The sequence below is a fragment of the Rosa chinensis genome, chromosome 3 (assembly GCF_002994745.2).
Source record: "Rosa chinensis cultivar Old Blush chromosome 3, RchiOBHm-V2, whole genome shotgun sequence".
Classification (NCBI taxonomy): Eukaryota; Viridiplantae; Streptophyta; class Magnoliopsida; order Rosales; family Rosaceae; genus Rosa; species Rosa chinensis.
In genome coordinates this window covers 14,979,044-14,991,567 of record NC_037090.1, presented here as the reverse complement: position 1 = coordinate 14,991,567, position 12,524 = coordinate 14,979,044, and the positions used below count along the sequence as shown (strand labels likewise).

General features: G+C 36.0%; 1 protein-coding gene and 1 non-coding gene across 2 annotated transcripts; one reads left to right on the top strand and one right to left on the bottom strand.

Moving 5' to 3' along the window:
• Positions 1-95: 95 nt before the first annotated feature.
• On the bottom strand, positions 96-167 carry TRNAP-AGG. Its single transcript has one exon. It is a non-coding gene; the product is annotated as a tRNA-Pro (tRNA).
• An 8,037-nt stretch (positions 168-8,204) lies between these two features.
• On the top strand, positions 8,205-12,524 carry LOC112194861 (MLO-like protein 3). Its single transcript, XM_024335108.2, has 15 exons — positions 8,205-8,327; positions 8,412-8,469; positions 8,575-8,849; positions 8,927-9,043; positions 9,146-9,206; positions 10,319-10,407; positions 10,515-10,589; positions 10,689-10,780; positions 10,900-10,949; positions 11,045-11,085; positions 11,165-11,338; positions 11,428-11,463; positions 11,562-11,629; positions 11,754-11,814; positions 11,947-12,524. Exons 1-15 carry the CDS (start codon positions 8,205-8,207, stop codon positions 12,250-12,252), a joined length of 1,626 nt encoding a protein of 541 aa, XP_024190876.1. The 3' UTR covers positions 12,253-12,524.

The following is a 12,524-nucleotide window of genomic DNA, read 5'->3' as shown; positions in this document are numbered from 1 at the left end:
GCAGCTGGAACAGCGCAGGGTGATAGCTATAGATCCTAAAACCCACCTTGGGCCAGCCCAGAAGTGAAGAGGTGATAAAAAAAATTATGAAGGAAGGGGCATTCCGAGAATTGAACTCGGGACCTCTCGCACCCTAAGCGAGAATCATACCACTAGACCAAATGCCCTCAATGTATGTGGTTGCCACAAATGTCTTTTTATCACTATCAGCGGAAAATAACACACAAAATAATGGTTTTTTTTCCCTTCTTTTTTCTTTTTCTTTTTCCCTCCCAACCGGTGAACTATTTAGAAAATTTGTTAAAATTGCTCTAATAATCATTTTTTGAGGTAGAAGAGGTCAGCGTTTATTAAGAATTTGGAAAATTACATATGATAACGTTCATCTGCAATAGCAGCTAAGAAGAAAGGAAGAGAAAAATAAAGCATTCATGCACTAGAGAGCTAGCATGAGCAGCCATTAGATGTGCTACCTTGTTAGCATTTCTTCTTGTGTGAGTAATCTAAAAATTGGGATTTGATGCTAATTTGGAACTCAGATCTTCATAGATACGACCCAAAAAGGAAGTATTAATCCATTCAGAGCTACAAAATTGTCGTTGCACTGTCTCAAAATCAGTCTCTATCATAGCAGGTAACAAACTCTGGCCTAAGGCAAAGTCAATTGCCATCTTGCATGCCAAAACTTCTACATGTTCTGGCGAAATTAAACCAACCAAAGGCTGCCCTCCTCTAGCAACCATACTACCATATTCATCACGCACCACAATTCCACAAACCCAGCACTTCCCAATCATGAGATATGGTGAAATGAACCATCCACATTTATTTTCAATAAGCTAGAGGAGGGAGCTTTCCATCAAGCAATTTTAGAGCTTCCATTCCTTTGAGTAACCGGTCTGGTGTTATGAAAATGAAACTCATGCGATCTTGTAGTATACTTAAGAAACACATCAACAACATGACACCTTTTATTTTCCCAAACTCTGCTTTTTCTCTCCTTCATAATCCCCCACAACAGATAGATAAATTCACCCAAATTCAATAACGAAAGGTCATGGACACATAAACTTAACCAATGCAACAAATCACAAGAGATTACATAAGAACTTAGACATACTTGAGCCAACACACCCCTACTTTGAAAAATCTGCCTTGTAAAGGAGTAATCACAAGCAATATGTAATGTAGTCTCAGTTGGACCATCACACAAAATGACAAAATACATACCTATGACTCTAAGGCCTCGTTTGGTTCACGGAAGGGAAATCAATTCCCTTGTCTTTCATGTGGGGAAAGGAAACTAAAGTTCCTGTCAGATTTCATTTCCTGTGTTTGGCAAAGCAGTGAAAACATCCAGGAAAGACTATTTGATTTCCCTTCCGATGTTTGATTGGTGCAGGAAAGGAAAATAAAAATATATCAATGTTTCAATAATACCCTTTTATTTTAAAATAAAAACAACCTAGAATGAATTTTCAACACCACCAAGAGTACTCAAGCAATTAATGCTGAGGTATTATTGTCCAAAATTATTGCAATTAATGCTGGGAAATGGGATGGGAAACTCAATGCCATGAAGTTTGAGTGAAATGAGTTTACCCCCAACTTTCCCCTATGTCAGGAAAACATTTCCAGACTTTGTGGTTACCAAACAAAGGAAAGGAATAACTTTCATTTCCCAAGTCCTCAAATCCGTGAAACAAACGAGGCCTAAAGCCATCATTTTAGAGATGAGTCTCTCCATTGATGGAAGAATGTTATATATGGCATACTTTTCACATGTGAATCTTCACCAAATTAGGAATCTTCACTTTCCACAATTTCTTTCAAAAATCATGCTCACCAATAGCTCGAAGGGTACACAAGAAGTCTATCATTACTTTCTTCCAATTCTCTAAAAATCATTAATTTCGAGAATACTTTCCAACACTGGTTGTAGTCTAACAATATTGGAAGTCAACTATAAGGTGGCATTGTGAAACACAAACATTTTCTTTTTGAATTTGTTTGAAAATTTGTCATGATGCATAGTTTTTCTTTTTCTTCTTTCTAATTATCATCTTCATCTTTATGTGGAATTTGAGCAATTTGTTTGCATAACCACGTACTGAAGACTCTCTTTAAGGCTCCAATAAGTTAACTATCATTACTTTTCGAATAACGGAAAAATTGTAGAAAAATTTTAATTATAATTTTGTTTAAGGATATCTCTATTTGTGTTTGATCCAAACTCTAGGTTACTTGACCTAGTGGTAATAGGGTTCAATTAGAAGAATCTAGAGATTATCTTTCCTTGTATGATTCTAACTCTATGCATTGTAATCCTCTATATAAAGAGACCCCTATTATCAATGAGAATACACAGCGAATTTCTCTCAATTTCTGATTCTCTAAAACAAATTTATAATTTTATAAGATTGTTACTTGTCGCTCCTCCACTGGGCAAGGGACAAACATTTTGGAAAGTTTCACACCCCTCGATCATGAAGCTGCCGCAACTAGGTATTGCAGAGCGATCCAGGCATTGCTACAATCTCTACCAAACAGGTTGGCCATTTTCAAGATATATATTTTTTTTTTATTCTGAGACAAACGATTCAAACTCGAGACTTCATGCACAATGTGAATAGAAATATTATTGGAGAAATTTAATACTAACTTATTTATATCGTCCAAAACATTTGAATAAAACCACCCCATGTTTGTAATCAAAGCTTTGTTTATAGGGAAATTGTCACAAATAGTATTCAAACTTTAAGTCATTCGACACTTTAGTACCTCAATTTTAAAAACTTTTACTTTGGTACCTCAACTTTTTATCCACCTTTCACATTGGTACCTTTAGTCAATAACACCGTTAGAAAACATAACTGCGTTTTTTTTTTCAGGGATAATTTTGTAAAATAACATTTATTAAACTAAAAAAAATGATTTTTATATTTTCCTGAATTTTCTTTGTTCCGGCTCTCTCTTTCTCTATCGACATCCAACACAGAGAGAATCTTCCTTCTTTCTAGGGATTTTTTATTTTCGGCAAACTCTAATGGATTATTACATGGGTTTGAGGTATTCGAAACACCTCTCTCTCTCTCTCTCTCTCTCTCTCTCTCTCTCACACACACACACAATTCATAATTCAATTCAACACTACCCCTCTGATTATATCATATCCAAACCATCAAAGTCCTCACTGTACTATATTTATTGAATAATTTGCAACTTGAGTATTATTGGGTATCATTTGATTTGAATCTACATATCCATGAATGAAATTGAACAATTGAAGGTTTAGATTTTGTCGACCGAGGAATTGCTCATAGAGAAAGAGAGAGTTTGATATCTATATATATTGAATAGAATTGAATAATTGAAGGTTTAGATCTTGTCCTTTTGTTGATGGCGGAATTGCAGAGAGAAAGAGAGTTTTGTTTATGGCGGAATGTCAGAGAGTGAGAGAGAGAGCCAAGTTTTGTTTGATGGAGGAACTGTACACACAGAGAGAGAGAGAGTTTTGATCATGGAGAAATTGAGAGAGAGAAAGAGAGGAGGGGCAAATAAATAGGATGAGGAAACAAAATGAACAATTCTTAGGTTCACCCCAGGTGAATGAGCAAATTCACCATTTTTTGCGATTAACGCATAATAATTTTATAATTTTCTAATCCAACCATTCATGTTGTATAACGTAATATAAAAATTAGCTCTATAAAAAATCAATCAAATTGAAGACCTTTTAGTTATTCATTTATATGAAATACATAGACGGTTCATTATAGCAGTACTAAGTGTTGTTAGAACCATCCATTTGTTTGATTCAATTAGATAATTAAATAATTTCCGATTTTATTGATTTTTTACAGAGATGATTTTTAAATGATAATTTAAGATATAGACCGTTGAATTATAAATTTATTAAGTAAAAATATGTTAATCAACAGCAGGGGTGAATATGCTCATTCACCCTAAGGGTGAACCTAAGAATTGTTAAAAAAAAAAAATCAGCAATTGTAAGAGCAAGAGGGTAAGACGAAAATACCCTTGTAAAAATAGTTCAGTTGACGTGGTTATGCACAGTAGTACTAAAGTTAATCAGTTAAAATAAGTTGAGATACTAAAGTAATAGTTTTGAAAATTAAGATATTAAAGTGTCGAATAACCTAAAATTGGAGTATTGTTTGTGACTTTTTCCCTTGTTTATATTTAGCTCTTAATAAAACCAAGTGGTGAGAACACCAACAAAGAGTCAAAGACCCTGGCAAATTTCTGGAACTAGTCTCCAGTCCGCTCTTACCCTTAACGTACGGTTATTATTAGGTGCTATATACGGAAAGACAAATTAAGTAAAACCGTAGTAGTCTGTATGTACATAACATCCATGAGAAGAACTTGAAACTAAATCAACTAATTATTCCCACATTTGTTTCTGTCTAATTTTCAGATCGACTAGTTAATTACAAGTGGGATTGGTTTTGAGCCAGAAACATACTAATAATCACGTTAATATTTTGATTAGGTCAAAATGATACGTACGTAAAGTATGTACCATTTTCCAGATCCCCTTACCAAGTCAAAATATTAAACAAATATGGTATGGAACAAATTCTTGAATAGAGATGATAATGCTTGACATAGTGTCAAAACACTGTACAACTGTATTTTAGCGCGTGGAAATAATAATGAAGAACACCCATATCCCTTTGATTCTTTGAGGACTGCATAGTGCTTGGTATAATCGATCATATACCCTATAATGAAAATGGGTTTTGCCCGTTTGCCCAAAATCATGAGGTATTTTGCCCAATCAATCAACTAAGTTGGTATTTTGCCCAGTCACACAATTTTTAGGGGAAAAAACTCATAAGGGTAGTCTTTTCTAAACCAGTGCCTAATGCATCATATGCTGACTTTTGGGTTCAAATCTTACCTAATTAAGTGGGCAAACGGGCAATACCCCTATTTATCTAATAATGACCATTTACACAATTTTTTGGTTAATTAACCTCACTTACCCAAACACTCTAAGAGATTGTCCACTTACACAATATTTTATAAATATTTTACCCACTTACCGAATTAGGTATTTTTTTATTACTTTTTATTTATTTTTAGGACAATTTTGCCCTCACCTTCTTTGTCACTTAGAGAGAGGTCATCGGAGACCTCGCGGGACTCCGGTGACCAGAATCAGACAACCGGTGACCAGAATCAGGCAATCGGTAGCTGGATTCCGGCGTCTGATTTTATTGCCCCTAATAATACTCAGTAATCATATTATTGTCCCCCAATAATCATATTATTGACCCCCAATAATCGTATTATTACCCCCAAATAATCGTGTTAATGCCTCCTAATAATCATATTATTACCAACACATATACAACAATATACATTATTTTTACATATTTTCACATACTTTTGGATACCACCTCAGAAGAAGTAAAATGTTAGAGTTGAATTGTAGTCAGATGCCAACACATATACAACAATATATTAGTCGATCTGATGCCAACACATGAAAAAGTTCATCAAAACAAACAATGAAAAAAAAATTTGATTTGGGCACCTAGGTCTTATTCTCTCTTCTTTCCGGTTGCAGATCCGGAACCTGGCGCGACAACGTACCTCTGTTTGTCTGGTTTCTGCCCACGGCAGGAAGAGTGCACAACGCTATTGTCGACAACAGGAAGCTCGTCGACGTGGTTAAGAGGACGATATACCCGAAGTAAACGATGTCATTGGGGAGGAGATCGGAGTCGCAGACGTCAATTTATATGGAGGTCGGCATCACAGATGTTGAACGAAGACGAGTGAAATCAAAGGCCGAATCGCTCTGTATTCCGCGTTTTTGAGGCAGTTTTCTGATTTGTTTTTGGCAAGGAGCCTAATCTCCATCGCCGCTTGCTTCTGCTCTTCAATCGAACTGGAATAGAGGACGCCTATTTTCGAGGCTGACGGTGGTCGCTGAGTTGACTCAACCGGGAAGGAAGAGAGAGAGAGAGAGAGAGGGGGGGGGGAGTCTGAGATGAGTTGGGAGAGAGAGAATAGATCGAAGAAGGGAGGGGAGAGGGAGAGTCTGAGAGAGAGATGAGTGTAGTTTATTAATTAAAATGAGGGCAATACTGTCAATAGATGTTAGATTAGGTAAATGAGAGTACAAAACTCTTAGTAGAGTAAGTGGGCAATTAAGGAAATCGATAAGATCTCGATCTGAAACTAGATGCAAGCAGCTCATATTAGGATATGTTTTCTGAAAGCAATGGAGATCAAAGTTGCAGTACAATAATGCAGTTGGAGTTTGGATCCCTCCGTTGACAAGTGGATGATAGCAATGTGAGTGTCATCTTATGGAGAAATATTTTTAGGTTTTTAGTTAATGCAATCGATCTCCACTTATTTTTTTTCTTTTTTTTCCCTTTTAAATTTTTATTTTGCTGTCTCCACTTTACTCGCACTAAGACAGATGATTCAAATAGACTTTTAATTAGAGTATATATTAGGTTTTCAGTTTCAATAATGTGAGGCAAACTATATTTTTGGGTACTACTTCTACTTATATCTCATTTTATATGGCAGTTGATGTAGCGACATTTATGTAATATAATGAGAATGAGATTCTCTAATAGGTTTGGTTTTGTGCTACATTAACTGTCACATAAGATGGATGTAGGTGGTATCCAAAATGTGCTACATAAGTTTTAAGTTGTTATATTCCAGTTTTGGTAAATATTGCTGAGAATCAGAGATCAACTTATCCATCACCATCCCTTACAACTATTTCTTAGGTGACTATGATTATATATTAGCAATTTTTCTTTCTTTCTTAACAACCTATATAAGGAAGCCAATACTATTAAGTCGAGTGACACAAACTTTTTCTTTGGAAGTAAGAGGTCTTCAATTTGACTTATGGACGTTTAGTTATGAACAATAAGGAATCCAATACCATTTCTCAGTTGTTATATAATAATAATAAAACTAATTAAAGGAAAAAATGATTTGTATAAACGAATAAATATTCTTAAGTATTGTTTATGACCATTTAATCTAGTGACGCAAATTCTCATTTGTAAGTGAGAGGCTTTATTGAGTTTAAGAATTAGGATGAAAGTTTGCAAACTCAATTGTGATGGTTCTGTGCGAGCAAAGTCGATCATATGTTGACGTTGATTTCATAACAAGAGACTCTGAATTCTGATCTATTTACATGGGGCAATGGTGACCGATAGTGAAGTAGTACCATGAGGGAAGAGTGAAAAGAACCCCAATCGGAGAGTGAAATAGAACATGAAACCAAACATTTTTGAACAAGACAAGTGATTTTGATTGGTGAAACTATAGCTTTTCAAGAAAGTCTTAGAATAGCCTCGAAGAGCTTGTCAATTTACAAATGAAATTGCTGTCACTACAAAAGCATTAGTAATTTCATTTGGAAGAAAGTGCCACTATATATATACCTAAAAGAGTTGCCACTATAAAAAATCATTAGACTTCCTATTTTTGAATTAGCAGAATTAACCTGACTTCACCATAGATTGACAAAGTTGATAAATTGACTTGTCTTTAGTTGAACCCAACGCGAACCATCTTAATCTGTATATAAAGAAATTATTTATTTATTTATATATTAACTAGTCGTGAAAGTAGGAGAACAACATTTTTTTCTTTTGTTGTATATGCTTATTTTATTATTTTTAAAATATATAAGATTTTCAGTGTGAATCATCAGAATTGACCGATGCTTACAAAGTCATAAAGATCAATAATCCACGCGGTGGGTCTCGTGACTCGTGAGAGTTCGAAAGAGCGGGAGGGAAGCACATCAAGAACTCAATGTGAAGGTGGCCGGCATTAAAATGAAACTGGACTTCTTTGAATTGAATGCCCCTGTTCCATTACATATTTGACGTTTGACAAGACATCAATAGCCCTGAACATGGACTTTTCTAGATATTATTAATCTAATTTCTTATATAGTCCTCGCCATGGCTCCCATAACATTAATTCTGTAGCGAAATTAATCTAACCCGACGTGTGAATCGGAGAGAAAAACCATATCAAGTTTTCAAAGCTTGCTTGCTTCATTTCAAAAAGCCATATTCGATCATCTCAACCACAAATTCTTAAGACATTATCATTCTCATCGTCTTCCATTAATCAGAAGAAGAAGAAGAGGACAAGGCCGTACTCATTACGACAGCGTCATGGCAGTAGCCGTTGAAGGCACCACTTTGGAATACACACCGACATGGGCTCTTGCCACTGTTTGCTTCTTCTTCATCTCTGTCTCCATCTTGATTGAACACTTAATCCACCTCCTTGTGACAGTAAGTAGTATTCTGTTTTTGTAACATAAAATTTTCTAGCTTTGTCATTTCGTGATATTGAACGATTGATTCTTGTTCGTGCAGTGGCTCAAAAACCATCGAAAAACCGCCTTAACTGATGCGGTGGAGAAGCTCAAAGCAGGTACAGCTTATATAGAAGTTTAGATTTTAGAACTAGACCCGATATTGTAATCTATTTGATTGTACTTGTATTGGGTTTATATTGTTGTGCTTGCTTTTATTGCAGAGTTAATGCTTCTGGGATTTGTGTCACTTTTATTGGCGGTGACCCAAGATAGGATAGCGAAAATTTGTATACCTGCAAAGATAGGAGATATAATGCTTCCCTGTCGTAAAGCCGTGAATGAGACAGAAGTGAAAACCGTTGAGCACTATGTGAACAAATTTGCAAGAAACCTTAATTCTTCTGGGGTACATGTCACGTTTGACCAAATGCTCAGGCAAACGCAGAGGATACTCGCCGAGGAGGAGGCAGCAGCTGTTGAAGATTATTGCGGTGATGTATGTACTTCATAATCAGTTGATTTTGTTGATGTTTTATAAGGTTGATTGCTGATTCAGATGAGACTAATTTGCAGGAAAAGGTTTCGTTGGTGACGAAAAACGCACTTCATCAGCTGCACTTGCTGATCTTTGCGCTTGCGGTTATGCATATTGTGTATAGTGTTCTAACCATGGCTTTGGGCAGGGCTAAGGTAATTTTCATTAGTCATTGCAAAGTTATTATAAGCTTTAAATGTAATTTTGATCATTCAAATAACTTCTGGATACTAAATATCTTCGTCTTGAATATACAGATGAGGCGCTGGGAAGCATGGGAGGAAGAAACACGAACGATGGAGTACCAAGTTGCCAATGGTATGTATTTCGTTAGGACAAGGCTTGCAACTAATTAAGTTTTTGCTGCCAATTCAAAGACCCTCCTCCATTTTTCATTTTCCTTCCAATTTCCACCATCACAAAGCATAGTGAGTTTGGATGAATTCTTGTTCGTATTGCTTACAGTTCATTCTTTGTGGACCATCTTTATAAGAAAACAATATCTGGGTTAGTCTAGTTTCCTCAAGTCCAAAAACTGTAGTTTGTTTCCTTTATAAAAGCAGTTTGGTATAACAGCATAAAGTGTAAATAAGAGTTGCGCCAAACTCCATCAAATTCCAAAGAATCATTATACATCATGCAATAAGTGGAAGGGAAGGAATTGGTGTCGGATTCTAAATCTGGTTTTATTAACAGACATTTCTTTTTCTAGGGTGAGGCGACTGGGTCTAAAAAATAGATGTCTTAGAAAGACTGCTGCATGTTATTATATCTCAAACATTATATAAGGCCCTCAATTTAAATATACCTCAAATGGCTGTAAAGTCTCTGTCTTTTGAATACTGGGGGCCTGAGCCACCTGGAGTTGGAAGGTCTTGCAAATAAGCTTTCGGCTTCAAATGATTACTTTGGCAATGTTTATTACTTTTCTTTAAACCGTTGTACCAATACTTTGGGGGTACGTATCTTTGACTGTGACTGGTTCAAAATGTCCATTTCTGAGCTTTTCTACGAATATCTCTATCAGTCTTTGTTTGTGTACCTAGTTAGCTTTTGAAATATGGAATGTATACAAGAAAGTAAACCAAATTTTGTATCGGACATATTCTCGAAGTTCTCATTTTTCTACCTTTAACTTGTGGGAATGTCTTCAATCTAAATATGTCAGCCATATGACAAAACGTATCCCAGAAAAGTATGCAGAACGTCTAGACACTATGCACCTTAAGGCAGAGTATATGTTTTTAAAAAAGAAAAAAAGCAGAGTATATGTGTTTCTGTTGCCCTTTTTTTTTCTTTCTTTTTTTGGTGGGAGTTACAGTAGTTATAAGTTGATCCTGAGTTCCTGACCTTAAAGTCATTAAGATTCAAGATGGGCAATAATAAACTGAGCTATATACTTTTAGTAACTTATCCACATTCGTTTGCAGACCCCAATCGATTCAGACTTACAAGACAAACAACATTTGGAAAAAGGCACATGAATTCGTGCACAGAGACTTCACTTCATCTATGGCTGGTGAGTACCTTTTATCATCTTGAAGCTGGAGTTTTACTTGCCTAAATCTATCTGCTAGCTAGTACATTTCTAATGACTTGGTTTTGGATAACTGTGAATTGGAGCAGAAATGCTTTTTCAGGCAATTCTATAATTCCGTAGCAAAAGTTGACTACTTCACCATGAGACACGGTTTTATATCGGTAAGGAACTTAACTACACGAAGCCAATTTTGTGTATGGTTTGATGAGAAAAGTCGCAACAGAATCAATTAAGCCTCTAATCAATGAATCTTTCTGCAGGCTCATCTATCAAGCAGGCACAACAACTTTGATTTTCAAAAATACATACAGCGATCCTTGGAGGAAGATTTCAAGACATTGGTTGGCATAAGGTTTTTTAGTCTTTATGAATTGTCTTTGTAATTATCATGGAAAGTTACACAGTTTTACATCTTTCATCCCAATCATTACTGTTTGGAAAATTAATGTGGCCTCTTTTTTGTTTCCCCAGCCCTGCAATGTGGTTTGTAGTAGCCATTTTTATGCTGGTGGATGTGTATGGTAAGAATTCTTATTGCTTCTTGTTGATGACTTCCTTTAGCTTGTGTTAAGATTGATAAATATTAATTCATGATATTTGCATCAACTCTAACCAGGTTGGCACGTATATCTTTGGCTATCCTATGTTCCACTCTTGGTAAGTACATTGTTGTATGTTTAGACGAGCATATATGGATACCCGTGTTTCCAGATAGTCATTAACTTTTCTTTTCTAGGTCGTTCTGGTCCTAGGAACCAAACTTGAATACATTGTTGCAAAGATGGCGCTTCAAATTAAAGAACAGAACAATGTAATCATTGGAACACCTCTTGTTCGAGTAGACGATAATCTATTCTGGTTCGGGAAACCAAGATTTGTCTTGGTGCTTTTACATTACACTTTGTTCCTGGTACGCACTCTATATCAGAAGGAGAAAATTTTGAATTTTAATTTATAAAATATGCTGTGTAACTAACATTACTGTTTTGGACCTTGTAGAATGCATTTGAGCTTGCCTTCTTCGTTTGGGTTACAGTAAGTTTTTCTTTCCCATCCTCCAGATTTTGGTGAAGTTCAATATGTAAAATTTTTCATAGCTGTCATAAGAGCATCCTTCTTGTGGTTTTTCTTAGGCCCAATTTGGAGTAGGATCATGCTACCACGAGCACACCGTGATCATTGTTACAAGAGTTTTCTTAGCGTAAGACTACCAAAAACTTTGCATTCTAATTACTATAAAGTTACTTAAAGATGACAAATATGTTACAGATTATTGAGCACGCCTTGTTCGCATTACTGACCCTAAATCCATTTTGATTTCTCAGGGTGACCACCCAAGTCCTCTGCAGCTACATTACTCTTCCTCTGTATGCACTTGTAACACAGGTGAAATATATCTGAACTGTTGGTCATAGCTATACATATTACTCTGACCAGAAAAACTTTTGATTTTCAATCAATGAAATTTAAGGACCAAATTTGGTTGATATCTGACTTCTTGTCTATATGTACACACAGATGGGTTCACAATTCAAGGGTAAGATACTAGAAGATAACATGGCTGGCATTCTAAAGCAATGGCACAGTGATGTGAGGCGGAGAAGGAAGAGGGAAGAACAAGAATCACAATCTGCACGCACGTCTTTTTCCATGGAATGGAGCTCTGTGAGGCACAGCATTTCTTCTTATATGAGACCAAGCACTTCCAGACGAGGTGAAAATGCCGATTTTTCTAACAGATGGGATAACAAGGACCAGACAGTAGAATTAGAAGAAAGCTCCTCATCAAGGGGTCACAGAAGAAATAGTGATTATGGGACATGAGCAGTAGTGGAATCACGAAGCCCTGAGTTTATGGGAGGGTTAATGGCTGAAGGTCAGTTTCTCTGCAGACTCTCTGATGGCCACTATGCGCCCAATTACAGGGCAAATGCATCATAGTATAGATGTGATGGCTGCGTGCTTCTATTGCCCCGTTTGTTTATAAATTGAGAATCATTACTTGCATTGCTGTGTATACAAAAATAGTTTAGGACTTCAAATCCAAGCATACTTCATGAGCAGTTCATAATTCATTCATGGAATGCCTTCTGCTA